Source organism: Ostrinia nubilalis, chromosome 28 (assembly GCF_963855985.1).
Source record: "Ostrinia nubilalis chromosome 28, ilOstNubi1.1, whole genome shotgun sequence".
NCBI lineage: Eukaryota > Metazoa > Arthropoda > Insecta > Lepidoptera > Crambidae > Ostrinia > Ostrinia nubilalis.
Genome location: NC_087115.1, coordinates 6,902,970 through 6,928,497, shown reverse-complemented (window position 1 = coordinate 6,928,497; position 25,528 = coordinate 6,902,970). Strand labels below are relative to the sequence as shown.

At 39.8% G+C, this 25,528-nt stretch overlaps 1 protein-coding gene across 1 annotated transcript; it reads left to right on the top strand.

Moving 5' to 3' along the window:
* Nucleotides 1-652: 652 nt before the first annotated feature.
* Nucleotides 653-25,233, top strand: LOC135085229 (S-phase kinase-associated protein 2). Its single transcript, XM_063979985.1, has 13 exons — nucleotides 653-797; nucleotides 964-1,033; nucleotides 2,980-3,054; nucleotides 4,165-4,327; nucleotides 5,888-6,028; nucleotides 7,235-7,391; nucleotides 9,975-10,104; nucleotides 11,105-11,279; nucleotides 13,406-13,496; nucleotides 18,996-19,120; nucleotides 20,035-20,194; nucleotides 21,411-21,530; nucleotides 24,860-25,233. The coding sequence occupies exons 1-13, from the start codon at nucleotides 730-732 to the stop codon at nucleotides 24,924-24,926; spliced, it is 1,542 nt and encodes a 513-aa protein (XP_063836055.1). The 5' UTR covers nucleotides 653-729; the 3' UTR covers nucleotides 24,927-25,233.
* The last annotated feature ends 295 nt before the right edge of the window (nucleotides 25,234-25,528 follow it).

The window sequence follows — 25,528 nt, the reverse complement described above, 5'->3', positions numbered from 1 at the left end:
AGTCACACCTGTGTCATCACCACCGTATTCAGTTGTGATAAGGTTTATAATGGACTGATTTCAAAGCAAAATTAACTTTGTTCATTTGTTTACGACTGCCACGGTTGGACAACATCCGTTTTAATTGACCAATGGCACAACAACGCGAAGTAAAGACGTGATTTGATTGGTCGACGGTATTAAAAAGTAAATATTTTTGTTGCCAGAAGTAAATTATTAAAGCTTTGTCTATGACCGGTCAATGCACGCACCAAAAAGTACGAAAGGTTATTGACCCTATCTAAAAGTTCGTAGAACTGTCTGTTCGAAGTTTTGTTTGACAAAATATTAGGCAAAGAGATTTAAATTATTTATTGCTATGCTATTAAAATTATATTGGTGCAAGTTTAAAGAGATTCAGGTAAAAATTGCACGGTTAAGTTTAAAAAAAAATTCCAGTAAAAACCTCAAAATCCTCAAATAATTGTGTTTACGCTATACGAATTATGAGTGTTAAATTACAACACAGACAAACCCGCGTATGCGATAAGATTCAGACACAAAGACATTTTGCTCCAACCTTTTTGATAATGAAATGAGGATACGGCTTATGATATGGCAACATCACCTCACCAAATTCTATATTGTCTATTACGGCATGTCATTATTATTTTTGACGTTTGTGCGGTAATGACATTGGTTGCTGCGGAGTAAATTTCGTGTGGACAAAATATTAATTTATTTATCGCAATGAGTGCACAAAAACCTGATGACGATTTCCCATCACCCAGCCACTTCGAGGAGTGCGATAGTCCCAGGTTTGTCCAATATTTATGTCAGAAATCTGAAGGCGAGAACACCTGTTCGGTTGACAGCTGATTTCGGGCGCCAAAGTTAAAAAGGCGGCAATAGATCAGCGTCGTAATTTTCAGTTTTTCCGCATTAAATGGCATAATTTTAATTAAAATGTGGTGAAAATTGCAGAAAACGTCCAAGATTGGACAACTCGTCGCGAAAAAGCTGGAGTCTCATGGATCGGAGGACGGATCAGGAGGTAACATGACATTTCTTCCCGCTCTTTTTTACCGCTTATTTTTTGGTTATGACGTGATTATTTAGTTATAATTTGCCTGAATTCCACTAAGTCACTGTGTTACATTACGTATTGAGTCTCGTAACGATCTAGCAACCAAATAACGCTGAGATAATCGAGTATTTTCTAAAAATAAGCATAGAAAGTCGTACGTCAGTTACAGTGTGGAAATGCAAGGAATTTCTCCAAAGGTATGGCATTAAACCGTATGGTTTTGTACTACTTCTTTACGTAAGCTTTATTACACATATCCTCACTGTACATTGTCAAATTTATGTTCAATAATTCCCAACGAAGTTCACAATATCAGCTACAAAACACCTAGCTGATGTTTTCAAGATTTTCTTTCTAGTCTGGTGTTACTGTCATCCTGAGATGACTTCTTGTTTAATATGCATTAGTTTCTGTCCGCGACCTCGCCCACGTATTTCTGTCTGCCCCAGTCTTTGATTTTCTATTCTAAACACTTATTTCTTACCAAAAGCATGTGCAAAGATAATCAGAATCACAATTTTATTTTACAATAGCACCTGTAACTTTTCAAAATACATAAGATGATCATTGGAGGAGGCCTATGTTCCTCATCCTATAGCTGAAATGATTATGATGATGTTACAGGTGCAAAAGGTACACAGGTACAAGTGTAAAAGTATGTGCCAGATGATTTCATGTGAATTTTCATATTAAACCTACTTAGCAAGAGATATGATGGATTTTATACAAACATAGTTCCAAGAAACGCCTCCCCTATTTCACCCCTTTCAAGTTATATGTTCACGGAAAAGTAGTCTATTTGTCCTTAAAACCCTTGTCAAACTATATATTTTTGTTCCAAAGACCTAGATAAGATGTCACAGCATTTATATTGAAGTTGTACACAACTAGCATGTGAATATTTTTAAATCCTTAATATGCTACAGTTTTAAGATTAATGTGTTAAAACAGAAGACTGGCTTGTGATTTTTCATATCTGTGATGAGTTTGGTTTAAAAACTTCTCCATGATTACCCCACTATTATGTTTTGTATTTGTGAAAAAACTGGACTGTATCATCACTTAACATCAGGTGTGATTTCAGTCAAATACCCTACCTTTTGCTGTTTGTTAAAAGCAGTCTATATTCAGGCAGTATACCAAAAAAAAAGTAGTTTGCATATATCAAAATTCCTGAAATTGGTTCAGCAGTTTAGTTGTGATAATATAACAGACTAGCTTTCCGCCCGCGGCTTCGCGCGCCTGGACCCCTGTACCTCTTGGATAATGTAGCTTTCGAAAGGAGAAAGAATTTTTAAAAACGGTCCAGTAGTTTTTGAGCCTATTCATTACAACCAAACAAAGTTTTCCTCTTTATAATATTAGTGTAGACAAAGTTACTTTTGCATTTAAATGTTTGTATTGACAAAATTCTACAATTAACTACCTAATGACCTGGTTAAAAACCTTTGAATTAGCAACCAAATTATTACAATATAGTTATGATTTTAGTATTAATTTGCACATACCAGCAATATATGTGTGGTCAATGCACTCTGTAATGGTGTCAATGCATTTTAACCAACTTAAAATTGTGATTTTTGGACTTTATTAATTTTGGCTGGTACTAAAAAGGTGTTTGATTCAATAAAATACCTACAGAAAAATTTTGGGGCATTTTTAATCAGCAGCAGTTAGCAGGAAAACTGATAAAGGAAGGACGCTACCAATCTGGCGATGTAGAAGTTATTGGGGGAGGCCTATGTTCAGCAGTGGACGTCCTGTGGCTGAAATGATGATGAATGTGGTGATGATGAAAAGAAAGTTTGTGGGTTCTCACAAGCAATACATTTTACACTATTAAATAATAAAGTTTAATATTAATATTCGTCTTTTTAAAATGCAAAAATGCTTATAAATATGACTGTTTCCAGGTTCTCCAAGAAATGGGGGTCAGCTTACTGGAACCGGATGAGCTTGAAGGCCTATGCGACGTACTCAACAGTGGTGTAAGTATTATAATATACTAGCAGCCGCCCGCGACTTCGTACGCGTGGATCCCGTTTTACCCCCTTAGGGGTGGAGTTTCGTAAAATCCTTTCTTAGCGGATGCCTACGTCATAACATCTACCTGCATGCCAAATTTCAGCCCGATCAGTTTGGGCTGTGCGTTGATAGATCACTATGTCAGTCAGTGAGTCACCTTTGAGTTATAATTTAGACTACAGGGATAGTTTTTTTGTTCACCACAATAGTGGAGCGGCGGCGGGGACCGAACCCGCGTTCCCCAGATCACGAGGCGGCCAGTCCGACCCCTTCACCGTTCGGCTATCGTGGCTTCAAACTATACCAAACATTAGTTGCTAGGTCTTACCAAACTTTTTTTTGCGACTCCCCTTATTCTCTAATCATTTTTGTTAGAAAACACCAACAAAACATTTAATTTGTTGAATAGATATTAATGAAAAGGATGTGCTTACTTTTCTGAGCATAGCTCCTCAAAATGGTGCTCAAGTTTGTAAATTTTTTTTTCATTCATTTTTGATCGCCGCGCTTCGCACAATTTGTTAGCCCTTGGACTAAAACGAGATTATTCCCACCTCTCGTTCCCACCACTGCAACTCCTGTGTAGCCAGGATCTGCAGCTGCGTCAATAACAACCCAACCCTGGACTCATCATCATCTCAGCCATAGGACGTCCACTGCTGAACATAGGCCTCCCCAATGCTTTCCATGTAGCCCAGTTGGTAGCGGCCTGCGTCCAGTGCTACCTTTAATGTCGTCGGTCCACCTTGTGGGACGTCTCACGCTGCCCTTTTTTTTTAGGTGGTAAAAATGCATTGAGCTGCATACCCGCCGCTGTGGTCAGGCGACGGGTTATGTGGGGCTCTCCCCTCCAGACGGGAGACCCTACCCACTAAAAATCCACCAGTGTCCTTCTTTCTGAGCATAGGGGAGTTGCCGGTGTAGCGAACCTTAACCCGAGTTCCACCTATGCTCAGTTAATCCGCTGTGCGGACCCACCTTATTATTACCACAGGACAACTCTAAGCAGGCGCCTATGCGCCTTCCACCAGTGTCCCACGCTGCCCTGGACTAACTAATATTATTGTCCCCAGCACTCACACAAAACGCTGAAGAGGAAACGGGACATAGAGAACGTGAATCCGAACGTGTTGGTGACGTCACCGTGCAAGTCTATTTCCAAGAGTCCTCGCGGGAAGGTGTGCAGCCCTAGCCCTGGTCCTTCCAAGCTCAAGAGCCCGAGGAGCGCCGAGAAAGGTGAGGCAAATCATACCCAGTAACACCAGAGTAAATACAAATGAGTAGGTCATCTTCATAGAAACGCACCGAGCGAGGTTTGTATTTGAGCGCGCCAACACGTATGCACACACCGCTAATCCCCGCTAAATGTTGTCAGTGTTCTGCTAAACCTAGCTTCTGACCTGGGGAGGGAGTCATCACCAGCTTCAAGCCTAGGTAAGAGTCAAACCCAGGTTCTGACCTAGATGGGGCAGGTTATACCCAGCTTCTGGCCTAAGGGGGAAGGGGGCAAGTCATACTCGGTTTCTTACCTGGGGGGGGGGGGGGGGCAGGTCATACTCAGGGTCCGGCTCTGGGAGGGAGGGGGGGGCAAGTCATACTCAGGTACTTCTGGCCTAGGGGGGCAGGTCATACCCAGCTTCTGGTCTGACGGGGGTCAGGTCGTACCCAGGTTCTGATTGCGGGGGGGGGGGCAAGTCATACCTAGGGGGGCCGGTCATACCCAGCTTCTGGCCTGAGGGGGGACTTAGCTCCATCAAAGCGACTAAGTAGTTTTAGGCGACGTCATACAAGTAAATCCGAACGTGTTGGTGACGTCACCGTGCAAGTCCGTCCTCAAGAGTCCTCGCGGGAAGATGTGCAGCCCCAGCCCTGGGCCTTCCAAGGCCAAGAGCCCAAGGAGCGCGGAGAAAGGTAAGCAAATGATACCCAGTAACCCAGGTTTATAGTAGGGAATTCATAATAGGCATGTCATACTCAGGTTCAAGTCATACCCAGCCTCTGACCTAGAAGAGGTTCAGAACTCATACCTAGATTCTGACCTAGGAGGGGGAAAGGAATCATACCCAGCTTCTGGCCTAGAGGCGGGTCTTACTCAAGTTCTGACCTAGGGGATTTAGGCGCAAAATGTCAAATCCATAAAATTTTAAACCTAACCTTTTATTTCTTCTTTATTTAATTAGCTCAACGGTTAAACTAATCAATCAATCAACAAAATTATAACAGGATAAAAATATCGTAAATTAATAAGATTTTTATGGATTTGAAATTTTGCGCCTAATTCGACCTAGGGGGAGCAAGTCATTAATTAGTGTCAAATAGTGACACCCAAAGTAACTAAAAAGTTCGCAACTTGTCAATAAGGTTGTACCAGTTGTATCATCAACTTTTTGGCCACTCTGGATGTCACGAACTATTTGACGCTAACTGTACCAAATAAACATCTTGTTCTTTCAAAACTCAAATACTTTTCCATACCAAGCGCTGGTAGGGTCCAAAAGATTTTCATGTAATTACTTTGTATGTAATGTTGTTTTTATACCTCAATAAATAAAATAAAAGATAAGGAGACATGCAAAGTACCCCTTAAGGGCTACCTTTTTTACTGTATTTGACGTACCATCGGCAACAGTGTTAAGTATCCATTGCCTGTCATGTCTCGTTCTATCGCAAAGAATGACCATTTGATGAGAGCGAGAGCAAAAACAGAAATGGATAATTAACAGTGTGGCCGTGTGTACATAAGTGCCACCAGTGGTCAAAATTGATAAAAATATTTTTGATTTTGATTCTCCACAGCCCGCCCGCTCCAACCAACAGAAGTCCTAGAGACCACGTTGCTGGAAGAATATCTGATTGATGAGGAGACTCCTCTTGCGCAGGTCACCAGTGTACCCCAAGAATTCAGCTGTGTGGACAGGAAACACAGCTCCTATACACGTGAGTATATAGTCACTGACTGACTGACTCACTCACTCATCACGAAATCTCAGAAACTACAAGTGCTAGGAGTCTCAAATTTTGCATGGGGGTTCCTTTTAGAACGTAGGTGCTCACTAAGACGGGATTTTGCAAAATTCAACCCCTAAGGGGGTAAAACGGGGTCCACGCGTACGAAGTCGCGGGCGGCCGCTCATCATCATCTAAGCTATAGGACGTCCACTGCTGAACATAGGCCTCTCCCAATGCTTTCCATATCGCCCGGTTGGTAGCGGCCTGCGTCCAGCGCCTTCCTGCTACCTTTACGATGTCGTCAGTCCACCTTGTGGGTGGACGTCCTACGCTGCGTTTCCGGTACGCGGCCTCCACTCCAGAACCTTGCTGCCCCATCGGCCGTCAGTTAAATTCTGCGTACTATGTGCCCTACCCATTGCCACTTCAGCTTGCTAATCCGTCGGGCTATGTCAGCGACTTTAGTTCTACTAGTAATACACGTGTATTACCAGCTTTTGTCCCCGACTTCGTCCACATACTAAATACCACGCTCATAGATATGGGCGATTTTGTCTGTCACGGACTTTATCGCGCGCGTTCCTGTTTCAAAAACCGGTTCAAAGGCACTTAGTGGCACGCTGATAATTCGAACTGAGATATTTTCAGATTTTACGCTAGTGTAATCGTGGATGTTTATGAGAAATAGTACTTCAGAAACATGGTGACTGATTCAGTGATTGAGTCAGATAGTTCGACCTAGTTCCTTCAAAGTGACTTCCAGGGGCTGGGCACATAGCTCGTAGAGACGATGGCCGTTGGGGCAGAAAAGTTCTCGAGTGGCGACCACGGGCTGGAAGACGTAACGTGGGCAGGCCTCCTACTAGGTGGACTGACGATCTGGTGAAGGTTGCGGAAAGAGCCTGGATGCGGGCAGCGCAGGACCGTTTATTGTGGAAAATCTTGGGGGAAGCCTTTGTCCAGCAGTGGACGTCATTTGGCTGAAACGAACGAACTAACGACTTCCACGGGGCAAAAAAAAAAGTACCCATAGCACAATATTTGCTTAGTTTGGGACTAGAGACGTAGTGTAAAATATTCCAGGAATTTTATTTCTAAGTCCATCAAAGCACCAATCTATGTCGACATTGAACCTAACTTTAAAATAGATTAGAAAAAAAATCAGCAATCTCTAAAATCTAGCCTCATTTCCAGCTCTTGGCCAAGAAGAAGAACTCATAATCAACAGAAGAACCAAGTGCGAGCCGTCTGGCGAAGACACCTTCAACGTACTGTCCGACGAAATGATCCTCAGTGTGTTTAGATGGCTACCGAAGAGAACCCTGGCTCATTGTATGCTGGTTTGTAAAAGGTATGTTAAAGATCAACACTACAGGTCTAGAGCATGACTGAGTCAGTGACTGACGCATAAAACAGATGAAAGTCCGGTCGCCGAGCAGATAGAATTTCGTCCAATGACCTCAACCTACCCATCCTTATCGCTCGCGCGTAATTATGTTGCTGTCGCGCTCGCACACTCACTGCGGGCGCCCGTCGCACAGTCGCGACAGCAATATAAGTGATACGAGTGATAAGGATGGGTAGCTTCGGGGCATTGGACGAAATTCTATCTGCTCGGCGACCGGACTTTAGTAACAGAAGACAATCACCTGTATGTACTTTATTTTGCTTTGCGTCTCTCAAGCGGGTGACATTCGCACTCGCACTGGTTGACTGGTTTGCGACACTTCGATAGTATATGTGTGCGTTTCCCGAGCGCACTTTGTATGTACGAGGGGCGGCTGAAAAGTTTTGAGCCTAAGTATCTTCAAGTGCTATTATTGACTCGCGCTAAATTTAATTAATTTGCTAATAACCTCCTTAGTATATGTACAAAGTTTCATTTCATTAGCGTCATCACGCTTTTAGTAATTAATCCGTAAACATCATCATGTCTCTGTCATCCGCACAATGTACGAAATTGAAGTACACAGTTGTCATAAAATTCCTCAAAAAGAGGAACAAAACGCTGACGGTAACATTTGAAGAGATGTCTAGAGTTTATGGGGAGTCTGGGCCTTCATTTGCCACCATGAAAGATTGGATCCGATAGTTCAAACATGGCAGGGAGTCTCTAAAAGATGACCGCAAGTCAGGACGGCCAGATCTCGCCATTAACGAATAAAATAATGAAAACTTAAGGAATCTTGCTTTAGAGATCAGCGAATTAAGTTGTGACAGATAGCTGAAGCCATAGGCATTAGCAAAGAACGTATCGGCGATATTTTTCATACTCATTTGCACATGAAATAGGGGTGCGCGCTATGGGTGCCAAAAATGCTCACGCCGCTCGACAACCAGCGTCGAGTCACAACTTCGCAGGAGTTTTAGGACATAATCCTAACAATTTTTTTCCTCACATTATCACTATTGATAAATATTAGATCCGGCAATACGATTTAGAGCCAAAATAAGAGTCAATGCAATGGATTCAAAAGGGAAAACCCCGCCGCGGAAATTCAAAGTGGAGCGATCGACACCCAAGCTCATAGCCACTATTTTTGGGATTGTGGAGGAATTTTATTCATTGACTACCTACTTAAAAAAAACTACAATAAACGGGGATTATTATGCTGTACTGTTGATAAGAGTGCGTCAAGTGGTTGTTAAAATATTAAGAGGCAAACTGGCGAAAGGAAATCTGTTACTGCAAGACAATTCACCCGCGTACACCGCGCATGTTGTATGGCTTGCCCCGGGTAAAACTGGATTTCAAGAAATTAATCACCCACCACACAGTTTAGTCCGATTCCCTAGCTATTTTGTCTAATTCTCAAATTGGAAAAAATACCTCCAGGAACGAAGATTTTTGAGTGACAAAGAAATGAAGTCGGCGTTAAAGGCTCATTTCGAAGGCAAAAATTGCGAATTTTTTTTTAGTGGGTTATAAGCTCTTTTACACAAATGTAAGAAGTCCGTTGTAGTAGAGGGAGATTAAATAGAAAAATATATTTTTTACACTTTTCTATCGGCATTTTTAATACCCTAGGCTCAAAACTTTTCAGCCGCCCCTCGTAGGTTGTCTTCTGATACTATTCATCATCATCATCATCATCATCACAGCCATAGGACGTCCACTGCTGAACATAGGCCTCCCCCAATGCTTTCCATGTTACCCGGTTGGTAGCGGCCTGCGTCCAGCGCTTTCCTGATATTATTAAACTAGCGGCCGCCCCAGGCCTGTTCATCTCCGCGAGTTTACATCGAAAACAAAACACGCACGATGGCCCACCTACAGGATACTATTCGACAAGGCCTCACATACGAGCGAACATTGACTCACGCACGCGTATTCTTGTGTATGATGGAAGAAAATAAAGAAAATGGTGTACTAAATACTGTGCAGTATTTAACTGCCTAAATAATAATAAAAACACAGAATGTACTTTTTTAAATTGCCTCAAGACACTGAGAGGTAAATAAGTAGTTAATATTATTCATGATAATTCATGCTAAATCATGTATTTCCTCCGCCATTTTCCGCAGTTTGGCACCTCACGTCACATCATTTTACCGAAGTCAGCCCTATAGCTTCGGCGCAGTGCCGATCACTGACGTTTGTCAACAAAATGGTGCTTGACATCTTGAGACAGGCTAAATTACACCATATTGTTATTGACATTGAGCATACATTTTTTTAAATACCTTTGCGAAGTAAAACTTCTGTACGTAGTTACTTATTATTATTCTGTGGCCGCCCGCGTCTTACCTCCTTCATCTATCTTACGCGGTTTAGATTTTTTTATACAAATGTTTTTTCCCGCTAACTCCCGTTCCCGTGGGAATTTTGCAATATCCTGTTGTAACTAAGCTTTAAGTTTACTAAGGTACCTGCATGCCAAATTTCAAGCGTCTAACTTAAGCGGTTTAGATATGAAATATTATTTATTTCCAGGTGGCACAGAGTGGCGTGCGACGAGACCCTGTGGCAAAGGCTAGATTTAGGCAACAAAACACTTAATAAGGACGCGCTAGGAAAAATTCTAGACCGAAAACCAGTCATAGTAAGGCTCGCTAGTTCAGAGGTGAGTGTGTGTACTGTAGATAATAGTTTATTTGACTCCACCAATCAATTGACGTACTTTTGATGAAACGAGATCCATATAAATTTTGTAGGGCAATGCGTCACTATTTAATCAACTCAATTGACTGCTTTTTATCATTGATTTGTTAATCTTACGATCTTACTAATATTATAAATGCGAAAGTTTGTGTGGATGTCTGGATTTTTGTTACTCTTTCACTCAAAAACTACTGAACGAATTTTGATTAAACTTTACTGTATTATTTTTTATAACCGAGAATAACATATAGGCTATAATTTATGACGATCTGTGATCAAACTAAATTTCACGCGGGTGAAGCCGCGGGCAAAAGCTAGTCTTAAATGAACCATCATAGTTTAGTACATGTAGTATTTTTTGCCTTGCCACGATCGACTGGACTAATATTCGCGATCGACCGGTTGGCCACCCCTGCCCTATTGGAACTGACCCAGATACTGAATACCTACAGGATGGAATTTTGTAATGCCACCTGAAGGGAAAGTACTCTTAATACTGTAGATAGAAATTTTTACTCAAGGAAAACTTTCCTTTATTTTTGAAAAGAAATAGAACGGCATTCAAAGATTTTCAAAAATTTGCTTGCTACACCCGGGAATCGAACCAACTAAAATATGTTAAAAATTACACCCTGTATTTTTATTGCATCGATAGTTAAGGTTAAGTATACGGATGAAATCTCTCAAACAAACTTGATAAATCAAATGAAAGGAAAACCATGAAATATTAAATTAATGTAATTATTTACAGAAAATTGGATGGTATGGGGGTTTTAAAAAAAAAATCGAAAATCTATGAATGCAGTTCTTTTTCTTTTCAAAAATAAAGGAATGTTTTCTTTGAGTAAAATTTTCTATCTACAGTATTAAGGGTACTTTCCCTCCAGGTGGCATTACAAAATTCCACCCTGTATATTATCGTGACATTTATTCTGCAAATAAAATTATTTATTTAATTTCAGATAGGAGAATGGCATCCAACCACACCACCTTCACCCTGTAGAATCCAATACCTAGACCTGAGCATGAGCACCATAGACCTCACAACTCTAGATTGTCTATTGGCTCGCTGCACGGGACTGAAGAAACTTAGCCTGGAGAGCGTGCAGGTTGAGACTAGCACGTGTGTTCTTATCGGTAAGTCATCATCATCACCATAGATTTGACCAGAGAGAAAATAAGCGTGCAAGTGAAGACTAAGACTTTAGAGCTCATCGGTAAGTCATCACCCTTATTATCATCATCACTGTAGAAGCACGGGTCTGAAGAAACTAGCAATACCTAAAGCCCGGTCAATTATGTTGCTGTCGCGCTCGCACACTCACTGCGGGCGCCCGTCGCACAGTCGCGACAGCAATATAATTACGCGCGAGCGATAAGGATGGGTAGCTTGGGGTCATTGGACAAAATTCTACGTGCTCACGGACCAGACTATAGATATGTTTGAGACAAATAAATACTTTCTATTCTATTCTATTCTGAGCATGAGCACCATAGACCTCACAACTCTAGATTGTCTATTGGCTCGCTGCACGGGACTGAAGAAACTTAGCTTGGAGAGCGTGCAGGTTGAGACTAGCACGTGTGTTCTTATCGGTAAGTCATCATCATCATCACCTTATGGCGATGATGATTATTCATCACTGTAGATTTTTCAGCATTAGTCCCTCAGACTCTCTAAGAGCGCCGTTAACAATTGCGAGCCATTGAGTTTATTGGTAAGTCATCATCATCATCATCATCATCACCACCAATCATCACTGTAGATTTTTCAGCATTAGTCCCTCAGACTCTCTAAGAGCGCCGTTAACAATTGCGAGCCATTGAGTTTATTGGTAAGTCATCATCATCATCATCACCAATCATCACTGTAGATTTTTCAGCATTAGTCCCTCAGACTCTAAGAGCGCCGTTAACAATTGCGAGCCATTGAGTTTATTGGTAAGTCATCATCATCATCATCATCATCTCAGTTCCAACATAGACTTAAAAAGCGTCAAGGACTGTTGACAATGATACTGTCAAAAGGTAGGGCTTGTAAGCTCATCGGTAAGTCGTCATCATCATCATCATCATCATCTAAGTTCCACCATAGACTTAATAAGCGTCAAGGGTCTAGAAGGTCGTTAACAGAGACATAAGAGTTGATTACAGTCATCATTATCATCATCATCATCATCATCTCCTTAATAAAAAGTACAGTCAAAGGTAGGGCTTATGAGCTAGATTATTATGATTATTAGTCAAAGGTAGATCTTATGTCATCATCATCATCACTGTAGATTTTATTAGCATCCACTGCTGTTGACAGTGACACAGTCAAAAGGTAGGGATTGTGAGCTCATTGGTAAGTCATCATCATCATCATCATCATAGATTTGACCAGAGAGATAGAGAGAGCGTGCAAGTGAAGACTAGCACCTGTGTTCTTATCGGTAAGTCATCATCATCATTACCCACCATCATGATCATCATCGTTCGTTCCAGCCAAATGACGTCCACTGCTGGACAAAGGCCTCCCTCAAGGATTTCCACGACTGGTCGTGCGCTGCCCGCATCCGTGACCTTCACCAGATCGTCGGTCCACCTAGTGGGAGGCCTGACCACCATACGTCTTCCTATTGACAGTGACATTCAAAAGGTAGGAGTTGTGAGCTCATCGGTAAGTCATCACCTTCATCATCATCACCATAGATATCACCAATTTCAACCTTCATCTCTTGGAATGCCACTTGAAACACAAAAAGTAACAAACATTCGAATTAACAATGTTAGATGGAGATGGAGTACACAATATCTCAGTAGCTGAGTGGTTAGAGTGAGTTAAAATGCTTTCCCAAAGGTCAATCGTGTTCAAATAAATAAATCACTAATATTATAAAGGCGAAAGTTTGTGAGTGTGTATGTTTGTTACTTCTTCACGTCTAAACGGCTGGAGCGATTTTAATATTTGTTATGGAGTTAGCTGACACCCTGGACATATAACACATAGGCTACGTTTTACCGCGGGTAACACCACGGGGCACAGCTAGTTTAACATAAATTAACGTGAGACGTTGATCTCATAAAGGTAGCAGGAAGGCGCTGGATGCAGGCCGCTACCAACCAATCATTATGGAAATCATTGTGGGAGGCCTATGTTCAGCTGTGGACGTCCTGTGGCTGAAATGATGATGGTGAATCTCGGTAGCTCAGTGTTTAGAACTCTCTGGCAAGCCAAAAGTATGTTTGCATCCCACATTAAAAATATTTTGTTGTTCCAGGTAAATGTAGTAATTTAGAAACGTTAAATGTGACAATGGCTCAAGGGATCTTAGAAGACGGACTAACTGCAATTTTAACTGGATGTCCTGGGTAAGTAAAGCTTCAGAAAATTCAAATTCAATAATTTATTTGCTAGAATACATAATTACATGCTCGTTTTACAAAGCAGATCTTATCTATACTTAGGCCCGGTTTTTTGATTCGTAGTTAAAATAACCAATAGTCAAAGGACAATGTTCGTTCTCCATACATTGTTCGCCTAAGAACCAACAATTTTGACATATTACTACCCGAAAGCGAAATAATACGATTCTGTGTGTAAGAACAATGATTCCTGATGGACACTTGCCATAAAATTAATGATTAAGAATATTAAATCACAGCGATTTTATAATATGTCGTTTATGACAACATGGCGTCTAATGTATTGTGTGAATGTATGAACACCGATTCGCGAAAAATGTTTTGTATTGTCGTCACGCCGAGTCGCAGCCAAATAGTATAAAATAATAGAACAAGTTTTAGAAATACAACTCGGCATTCCACTTTTATAATATGCCCACATATTGCACGTAAATAAACAACATGAATCGTAGGTTGTTTCCACCCTTGTCATCTGACACATGAAATAAACTCCTATTGTATTATAGATATCGAAGCCGAATCGTATATAATAATAGAATGGGTTTTGGAGATCACTCGGGGTTCCACTTTTATAAAATACCTACATATTGCATAAAAATAACACGAATCATGAGTTTTCTTTTCACCATTTACATCTGACACGAGATAACATACTCCTATCTCCATGACTACCGTCGTAGTCTATGCCAAAGACTACAATATTTTAAGCAAGAAGTTTCAAACCTTAGCGGCTACGGTAACCCCTGGGCCACATACATCATGATAACATTCGGTCGACACCGGAACGAAGTCTTGCGATTATGCAAAAAAGCATATTCTAGTGCGGCTATATCACGTTCAACCGGGGTTTTAATTCGACTAATGTCCTGACTAAAGACTGGAAGAAAATACGCCGCATTGTATGAGCACTTCGTGTTCGTTAAAGCGGCTTCAGATCTAGAGCCCACATAGTTTTCTTTCCAATAATATCCGCAAGTAGCGCTGCATGATCTTTACAACAAAAACGGCAATAATAATAATAATAAAGCCTTATAAAGGACCGGGCCACTTTTGACCCGTGAGCTCCAAAGCGTACAAACATAATAATAATAATGATAGTTATTAAGGTGCCAAAATTATAAAATATGATTACTTTGGCACGGTATTATACACGTTCGAAGATTTGTCATTTTCATTCATTTCATCATCATCATCATCATTTCAGGCACAGGACGTCCACTACTGAACATAGGCCTCCCCCAATGACTTCCACATCGCACGGTTGGTAGCGGCCTGCATCCAGCGCCTTCCCGCTACCTTTATCAGGTCGTCGGTCCACCTTGTGGTGGGTTGATATTGCAGAATATGACTTTTGATAGGTTCATCATAGAATTCGGCGGGGATATCCTCACGGAGGAAGTTCGTAAAAGGGCGGAACAAGATCTTATAATAATGCAAGGCCGAAGCTGTAACGCGCGTGCTCCTACGTGTAATCCGGCTAGTATGCAATAAATAGTAATGTCTGGTAAATAGTGGTAATACGTATCGTTCGTTCGTTCGTTTCAGCCGAAAAGACGTCCACTGCTGGACAAAGGCCTCCCCCAAGGATTTCCACGAAGACCGATCCTGCACCGCTCGCATACAGGCACCTCCCGCGACCTTCACCAGATCGTCGGTCCACCTAGTGGGAGGCCTGCCCACGCTACGTCTTTCGGCTCGTGGTCGCCACTCAAGAACTTTCCTGCCCCAGCGGCCATCAGCTCTACGAGCTATGTGCCTCGCCCCGTCTATGTCTATATGCGCTACGATTACAGGGTATCATTTTTCATAGTCGCAAGACTTCACTCCGCTGCTGTCAAATCAATGTCGCATAATGTTATCGCAATGTGTGTGGCCCTTGGCCAAATCACAGAAGCCTATGCGAAGAAAGAGCACTTGAATGACAATGAAAGGGTTACCATTTTATAAGATCTCCTCACTATTGAGGGTAACAAAGTAACATTAATAATCTAGCCATTAATTACATTTATTACCTACCTATACGAGAAAGTAAAGCAACATGCGGTTTTATTTTAATTTGTAAAATATTTGTAACAGTTTGTTCCAAGTTTAGTTTTACAACAGTATTGCTGTTTCAGCTGTCACTGTGAAGCTTTGGGAAAATAAATAAATAGAAAAAATATTAACATAAATATTTATTTAAGTTTTTATGTTCATTATCATAATATGCCAATTTAAGTTACACTGTGTGAGAGTCTTTGACACTAAACAAACTCTTCAGCTTAATAATACCTACCTACAGGGGGTTTTTATAGTTACTCTTGCTGATGAAACAAGAAGGGTTGATTCTACTTCTGAAATACAACTACTTTTCTTACAGGACCAATATCAAATTCTCAAAAAAATTCACATCCTCGTGATGGTGATAATTTCTATGGAGAGGTTTTTTTTATATTCGGTCTCTTGGGATAAGTTATTCCATTTGAGCAGTAGAATTAATCCTTTTTATTTGATCACATATAAAAATAACACAAGTGTTTAGGAAAACTTCTTCTTTGGTATGGTATCACTACGGAGTTATAATGTCGGCAACTCTGTATCACTGACTTGTAACTTTCAAACAGTATGAATAATAAGGGCACCACATTGGTTTTCTTTCTGAAAAAAGGCTTTCACTTTTAGTACTAACCCTTTAGCACTATTTCATTGAAATAAAAATACAATAAACGCACAGAAGACTGAAATTGAGTCAACTGACGTGACATTTATAATTTGTTGACATTATGACAGTTTGACAAGACTAGGGATTGAAAAAGTTTTAATTGAAAAAGTAAAATGACAATTTATTAAACGATTCACAAGGATATAATCGATTAAAAATATTTATAAAATGTTCTGATACTTGCCTGTAGCGATTATCCAATCCTGGTTTCTACTGAAAAACTACCTCGTGGCAAGATTTTAATAAAATAATAAAATCTTTATCTTCTCTTTCACAATCTATAAAAGTTCATTTGGTCTATTATTATACATGTGCTATGAATGAGGGTTTTCGCGATTGAAAAATCCGCGAGATGGCAATACGTAGACGCGAGGTCCAAATGCTGCATGATTGGTGGATATCTGTCAATGTCATGTCAAAAATAACCAATCATGCAGCATTTGGACCTCACGTCTACGTATTGCCATCTGGCGGATTTTTCAATCGCGAAAACCCTCATTGGCATAGATTATGAGAGACTGGCAACTATACTAGGTTGATATATGTTTCTCACACTTCAACTGGCATTGGATTCAACATCGGATTCTGACACTTTTACAGTTATGATACCATGAATATCAGTTTATGGTCCGAATTATTTTTATTTTATTTACGACCTTCGACCAGTTGGACACTTTAGATAGCTTCTTGTAATAGTGTCAATATCTTTTTAGCTTTTAACGCAAATCTAGTCTTCAAAGCAGTTTAATCGATTTATTTTATTTTCAAAATCGATATTTTATTGTCTATGATGGCCGCAGGAACATCACTATACATGGACTCCCAGCAATAAAGTACGGTAATGCCTCGTACAGATTTTATCGGCAAAAATTATGGAACTTGATAGGTTTTAGACCATGCCACGCACCAAAACGTCCGGAAGTTGTAATAGTATTATAGAATAAACGTTAAAAGACTTATTTATTTAATTTTTCAATGCTTAAGTGTCCATTAGAATGAAAGGGTGCTTAATGTATTAAAAAAAATAGAAAATAATTATGATGGGTTAATGTTTTTGGGCGGTTTTTAGGCGGTTTCTGACAATGTCCTTTTGCTACTAATGGTTTAATATTAACAAAATGTTAACTAATAGTTAAAAAATGTACTAAAAGTCAAGCTAACCATTGTTCGAAAAACATTTTTTTCTGATATTTAACCACTTGTCATTTGACATCTGTCAAATTTGACCATTGGTTAATTTAACTACGAATCAAAAAACCGGGCCTTATAATAATAAATCTGTAGAGAGGTCAATTCTGTACATGAAATATATTTTCAAAATAACTATCAGGGGGTGATTAGTGATCGATACTGATGCCAAAAATGCAATCAGTAAAATTTTTGTCTGTCTGTCCGTCTGTATGTTCCTTATAGAAACAAAAACTTCTCGACGGATTTTAACGAAACTTGCTACAATTATTCTTCATACTCCTGGGCAGGTTATAGGATACTTAGGAATTCCCACGGGAACAGGAATTAGCGGGAAAATCCTTTTGTATGAAAAATCTAAACCGCTTAAGTTAGACGCTTGAAATTTGGCATGCAGGTACCTTAGTAAACTTAAAACTTAGTTACAACAGGATATTGCAAAATTACCACGGGAACGGGAGTTGGCGGGAAAAAACATTTGTATGAAAAATCTAAACCGCTTAAGTTAGACGCTTGAATTTTGGCATGCAGGTACCTTAATAAACTTAAAACTTAGTTACAACAGGATATTGCAAAATTCCCACGGGAACGGGAGTTAGCGGGAAAAAACATTTGTATGAAAAAATCTAAACCGCGTAAGATAGAGGATTCACGCGTACGAAGTCGCGGGCGGCCGCTAGTAGCTAATATGATTGCCATGTATTCAGCCTACAAGCAGACGTACAAATACTTTATCAGTCAGATTATTATTTAACATACAATGTCACAAATCAAATTAATGTATTAATATTTCAGTTTAATAAATTTACAATGTCAAAAGGTAAATGTAGATGATTGAATGAAATTCAGCCAAACGAACGCGTACGGACGCGTTGATGTGAACTTATTGCTACAAATTCATACACGACATCAAATCGCCATCGCGCACGCAAGTTGCACGCGTTGATTTGGCTGAACCTTAAGAGACTTCAATTATGTCCTTACGAGTGAGTGTGTTCACCACAATAGTATAGTGATTGAGGATCGAACCTTCGAATTGGTGTTCGAATCCGACACCGTTTAAAGATTTGCCATACAGGATGCGGTCTGCGTTTAGATCAAAATGAACGCAGCCCGCATTATGTAATAAAATATAGTATTCTATTTTATTTATTTATTTTATTTATTAGGACAACCAACAAGACAAACACGCATACATGGAATTACTATAACTAAAAGTGCTTAGAACTAAGTGTTATCTTAATTATAGGCTGCCACGGCATGCTATGTGGACAGTTGCAAATTCTAATGGTGAAAGAAATGAAATATTTTTTAATCGGTCCAGTATTTTGGAGTCTATTCAATACAAACAATCAAATCTTTCTCTTTGTAAGAATCTATTTATTTTATCTCAGCACTGGCACATTTATCGTCCCGAAGCAGTGGTTTGGTTAAAGTAGATATTCATTTGCATCACCATAAGTTAGATAAGGCTTAAAGTAATACTACTGGGACGTGTAAAAGCGCTTTATAAAAGCCTATTTGCAGAAAATAATATTATTTCTTTTTCTTTCCAGCCTCCAATCCCTAAACATATCGTGGTGTAACCTCAGCGAAGAGACGCTGGATATTTTAGTCACGATGCTGCCGCCGAAGCTGCAGCGACTTAACGTGGGCGGCTCTAGAATTATGACCAATGAAAGTGAGTTATATTACAGAATATTAACGCCCGTATTCACAAACTTTTATTTTTTAAATTTTTTGAAGTCCCGTTAGCTTACTTGCAACTCAAAAGTAACTAGCAGTTGCAGTTTCGTTGCAGTTGCGTTTCACCGTCTGTTCTTGGCCTTTTGAGTTGCATCTAAGTTTCTGCCATAGCGTCCGTTGAGAGACCACACATGTCGCGACCAGTTTGAAGCTTTCAGTTTCAGTTTCATTCATAAGAATCATCAGAAAGTTGCAGTTTCGTTGCAGTTGCGTTTCACCATCTGTTCTGGGCCTAACGCACACTTATCCGCACCGTAACGTAAACGCCTCGCCTCGATCTTGATCCGTTTCCGGGTTGATAAGTGTGCTATGGACCTTAACACGTTCCGCCGCGGTAACGGCATATACAGTAAAAGTGGAATTCATATTATGGCAGTATAGTTCCAAAATACTGAACTGTCCTATCCATGACATTGACAGCGGGGCGCCACCGTCAATACCGGATCGCTGGTTCCCATTTTTGCCATGTTGGAAACCATATAGTTAAACGAAGGTAGCGCCCCCCTGTCATTGAGTTTGGTGGGACAGTTCAGCGTGGGTCATCTATACGGGTCTCGCCGTTTTCACGAAAATCAATCTAAAAATCACTACGGCAACAACCGTCGATTTTACATTAGTTTCATAGAGAGCAGACTTGTTGTTGCAAAATAATATTTGTATGAAGATTGTTAGTGTCATAGTAGACTGGAGTACCGCGTCGGAACGTGTTAACTGTTGATTATCCCTAATACCAGTGGTTCCTAGTGGTGGTTTAAGTTTAATAAGTGCCACTTGTGGTCTAAAATGAATAAATATTTTTGATTTTGATTTTTTAACTTTGTTAAAAATGGTAATTGAACTGCATTCCAGTGGTAATCAAGCTAGTGGAGCGCTGTCCCCGCCTCTTAGAATTGGACCTGTCAGACTGTTCCCGGGTGTCAGAGCCGGGAGTCCGCGCTGTACAAACGCTCACCCGTTTGGAACATCTAGCGTTAAGCCGCTGCTACCTGCTGCCGCCGAGAGTGCTCACGTGAGTCCCAGCAGCTCATATAGTCACTATAGCAAGTCATCCAGTCACTAGAGTGGCTCACATGAGTCACAGCACGACATATAGTGTCCACAGGTCATCCAGGTGTCTACAGCAGGTCATCCAGTCACTAGAGTGGCTCTAATGAGTCACAGCAGGTCATCTAGTGTCCTCAGCAGGTCAAATAGTCACTACAGCAGGTCATATAGTTCTCTCAGGAGGTCATCCAGTAACTAGAGTGGCTCACATGTGTCACAACAGCTCATATGGTCCCTTCAGCAGGTTATCTAGTCCCCACAGCAGGTCATCTAGTCCCCACAGCAGGTCATATAGTCACTAGTGGCTCACATGAGTCCCAGCAGGTCATATAGTGTCCACAGGTCATCCAGGTGTCTACAGCAGGTTATCCAGTCACTAGAGTGGCTCACATGAGTGGCTCACATGAGTCACCAGAGGGGCTCACATGAGTCACTAGAGGGGCTCACATGAGTCACTAGAGGGGCTCACATGAGTCACAGCAGGTCATATAGTGTCCACAGGTCATCCAGGTGTCTACAGCAGGCCATCCAGGTGTCTACAGCCGGTTATCCAGTCACTAGAGTGGCTCACATGAGTCACCAGAGTGGCTCACATGAGTCACCAGAGTGGCTCACATGAGTCACCAGAGTGGCTCACATGAGTTACCAGAGTGGCTCACATGAGTCACTAGAGGGTCATCTAGTCCCCATAGCACGTCTTCAGCCACTAGAGTTGGACCTACAGCAAATCACCAACAGCAGGTATCAGCTAATCCCCACAGCAGGTATATGTTAATCGTTTATTAAGAAATTATATGTGTTTTTCTTTATGGATATTTATTGGGCTTTCAAATAACACCAATATTGTTGGGGCACCATGATTGTGTCAGCAGAAACGAGTTTTCCTGTAAAACGTAGGTGGGCCGATTTTTGTGATGACCAGTAGAGTTATAAAACCTATCTATTTAGCTCTAAAATGATCACTAGTTATCTAGCGTCAAAATATTTATCTATTTTCCAAGCTTTATGCGACTAGCGATCTGACAAAAACATAAAGCAACATACGCAATCAGATTTTTTTATGATACAATATGACAAATGTATCTTATACTGTTGATAATTATCCCGATAATTATCATGGAGCGTAATTATCTTGATAATTTCGAACCCTGGACATTATTAATTTATTTCTTTGTCCCCAGGAAACTAAGCTGCATGGTGTCTCTCCAATACCTGGAAGTGTGGGGTATGTTGGCTCCTGCGTCCTTGAACGCGCTGCGAGCGGCGCTGCCCGCGATACACCTCAACCAATTCATGTTCAGGTAAATACAGGGTGGAAAAAATCACGACTTGTTTGATTAATTACATTTTTTTTATTAGTTTTTAATAATATTTTTATTTCTTTAGTTTATCTTACGGAAAACATTTTTAGTTACATACAATTGATGCATAGAGCTGGCAACACCGTGAAAAAATAAATTATGTGGTTTTCTAAAAAATCGCAAATATGTTTGTATGGAAAAAATATTCTTTCAGATTCTTCATACAAAACCACCTAGTATTAACATGGTTTTCGAACATCAATATAAACTCCCAGCCTTTGATTAATTCAATTTTCAGTCATGGATTTAAATCAGTGATTTTTATTATTTATTTATTTTATTTATTTATTTATTTTATTGGGCTATCAACATGAGATACAGTATTAAACACAATTAAAAAATTAAGCCAAAGATCTCTAGCTAACTGCTCCCACACAAACGATAACCACAGCATGCATAATATTATAATGTAAGCAACCCGTGAACTTTACACAACACAATAACATAGTATAGTACCTAATTACAACTTTGAATTTAAACAACAAACAGAAAGCAACAAAACATCTATACTTATAATAAATCTGTAGAGAGGTCAATTCTGTACATGAAATATATTTTCAAAATAACTATCAGGGGGTGATTAGTGATCGATACTGATGCCAAAAATGCAATCAGTAAAATTTTTGTCTGTCTGTCTGTCTGTCTGTATGTTCCTTATAGAAATAAAAACTACTCGACGGATTTTAACGAAACTTTGTACAATTATTCTTCATACTCCTGGGCAGGTTATAGGATACTTAGGAATTCCCACGGGAACGGTAATTAGCGGGAAAATTCTTTTGTATGAAAAATCTAAACCGCTTAAGTTAGACTCTTGAAATTTGGCATGCAGGTACCTTAGTAAACTTAAAGCTTAGTTACAACCACAGATATGGATAGATGAAGCATGTGTCAAAAATTGTATGAAGCCGAGCGTGCCACTTTTTAAACGTCATTAGTGTCATTTTAGCGAATTTTAGTGATTGCCGCAACGTAAAACTAATCGTATCATCGTACTGCATTCGCAAAGTCATCGAATGATATCGTATGACTCGATTCGAAAATTAATTAATTCCGATAAAACTGATATTTTATTAAATTTATAGCTAGTCTGACTGTGGATTAAAATATTTTTTTAGCGGTAGACGTTATTCTACATTATTTATTTTTGTTGTGCCTAATGTTTATGAAAGTAATGATCGTTATTCCATTATGTTAAATAGTACTACTAGTAATTCATACTTAATTCCATACTTTTAAATATCCTAGTAAGTACCTGGCCTAGTTTCATAAAATAAAGACTATTCACTCAAACTTTTTATTTTCAATAAATGTAAAAATGCGTAGTTTTGCCAATACGTTTTGTTTCATAAAGCTAAGTCAGGTACCTAGTTTTGAAGATTTTTCTAAACGACAAAATTCAATGTGGTAAAAAACGTTGGAAGTAAAATGAAACACAAAAGATTTTTCTTCATAATTATATTTTAAGTGCAATGAATATTATTGTGCTTTTGACAAGCCCTATAAAATAATCAAAACAAATCTAAAGGTTTGAATAAAATTGTTCTTCCGCCGTCATTTATAAAAAAGGAAATGGCAAAATTATAGAACTTCCTTAGGCAGATGCCTCTACTCTGTCTATTTGAAAAAGTCTGGCACTAGGGGTTTCCCGGGGGCCCGATACAAAACCAAAAACATCTTTATTTTTCTTTTTAAATAAATTAATTCTTACAAATCGTCAAATCTCATTATTTTTTTCACCCTACCAGCGATTCAATACAAAAACTTGTCTGGTGTATGAATACACGAATCTGTGTGTGTCATAATGTTATGAGTAAGTACGGTTTCTTGGGATCGGTATGAGTGCACCACATACATTACTCTTAATAGTACATCGCAGGATATGTATTAAAAACAATCCTACTTTATACTTCTTCTACTGATACTTTATTCTAATTAATTATTTGTTACTTGTGTTGTTAATTACAATTCTCAATCCGTTAATAATTTATTCATTTTACCGTGTTCGTACTACTGTCCTCGTAAAATCATCGTTACCGATTGTTGTAATCGGCTTACAATTAATAACGTGTACATCACTCGACCATGTATGTCCATTTGGACATATCGGAATGGCACGCTTTGACGAGCAACTTGCTGTATCTACTCTAATCCATATCTGTGGTTACAACAGTATATTGCAAAATTCCCACGGGAACGGGTGTAAGCGGGAAAAAACATTTGTATGAAAAATCTAAACCGCTTAAGTTAGACGCTTGAAATTTGGCATGCAGGTACCTTAGTAAACTTAAAGCTTAGTTACAACAGGATATTGCAAAATTCCAACGGGAACGGGAGTTAGTGGGAAAAAACTTTTGTATGAAAAAATCTAAACCGCGTAAAATAGACTCTTGAAATTTGGCATTCAGGTACTTTAGTAAACTTTAAGCTTAGTTACAACAGGATATTGCAAAATTCCCACGGGAACGGGAGTTAGCGGGAAAAAACATTTGTATGAAAAAATCTAAACCGCGTAAGATAGACTCTTGAAATTTGGCGTGCAGGTATCTTAGTAAACTTAAAGCTTAGTTACAACAGGATATTGCAAAATTCCCACGGGAATGGGAGTTAGCGGGAAAAAACATTTGTATGAAAAAATCTAAACCGCGTAAGATAGATGAAGGGGGGGTAAAACGAGATCCACGCGCACGAAGTCGCGGGCGGCCGCTAGTATAAAATAAAATAATAAGACGCCTCCTAGATGATGAAAAATCATGCAATAAAAATCGTGATTTAAATCATGCAACCCTGGGAACAAACAGCTTAAGCTTCGTCCATTTCAAATTCAAATAGTTTATTCAGTACAGGCCTTTCCAGGGCACTTAACACGTCCCAAATATAGCTTGCCCTACCACCACTTCGGGACAAAATATGGGCTGGTGCTGAGAAGAAGTGGCGGAAGAAACTCAGTCACCTTTGTCAGCCAAATGACGTCCACTGCTGGACAAAGGCCTCCCCCAAGGATTTCCACAACGACCGGTTGGCTTGCCTGCATCCAGCCTTCCTATGCTCGGTGTTTCTTTACGAAATCGAATCAGAAAGCCCGACGGATTAGCAAGCTGAAGTGGCAATGGGCAGGGCACATAGTACGCAGAACTGACGGCCGATGGGGCAGCAAGGTTCTGGAGTGGAGGCCGCGTACCGGAAAACGCAGCGTGAGACGACCACTCACAAGGTGGACCGACGACCTGTATTTATGTCGATGCTAAAATATTAATTTTTGATTCCAGCGCCATCGCCCGACCCACAGTCGGCACCAGAAGAACGTCGATATGGGGCCTCCGAACTCGAGACTGATATTTATTTAAACTTAAATTTGTAAATATTTATTTTAATTTTAAGTCTCATGAAATTATTGCAAATCTACCTTGAGATAAATATTTGAATATTATTTAATAAATAACTAATCAATACTTATAATAATCTGATCGTAATCCAGGTTCTAAAATTCAAGTTTTATTAACCCTTTATAGTGGGAATATAGATCCCACCATATTTTGAACTTTATTTCCTTAGCTTAAGGTCCAAAAATGAAGGACTTGTTATGCCTATTAAAGGCTTAAAAGCCAAACTGGACAGTGTATCTCAAATCAATCTCAAGGTAGACTTAGAGTAGGCGCACACCGTTGATTTTTAGTTGGCCGATAGTTGTGCCCGATTTTAATTAATTGTATGAAGAATCGGCCAAATCGAATCGGCGTAGTGTGCGCACTCCCATACATGCCCATACTGATCAACTGCCCGACTAAACTATCGGCCGACGAAAAATCAACGGTGTGCGCCTACTCTTAAGCAGGAATATTCTCTAAAATAAGATTAGTTAAGTAGAAACAAAGTAAACAATTCGAATTATTGTTGTATTTTTACATGAATTAATAAAAATAAAGCTCATAGTAGTG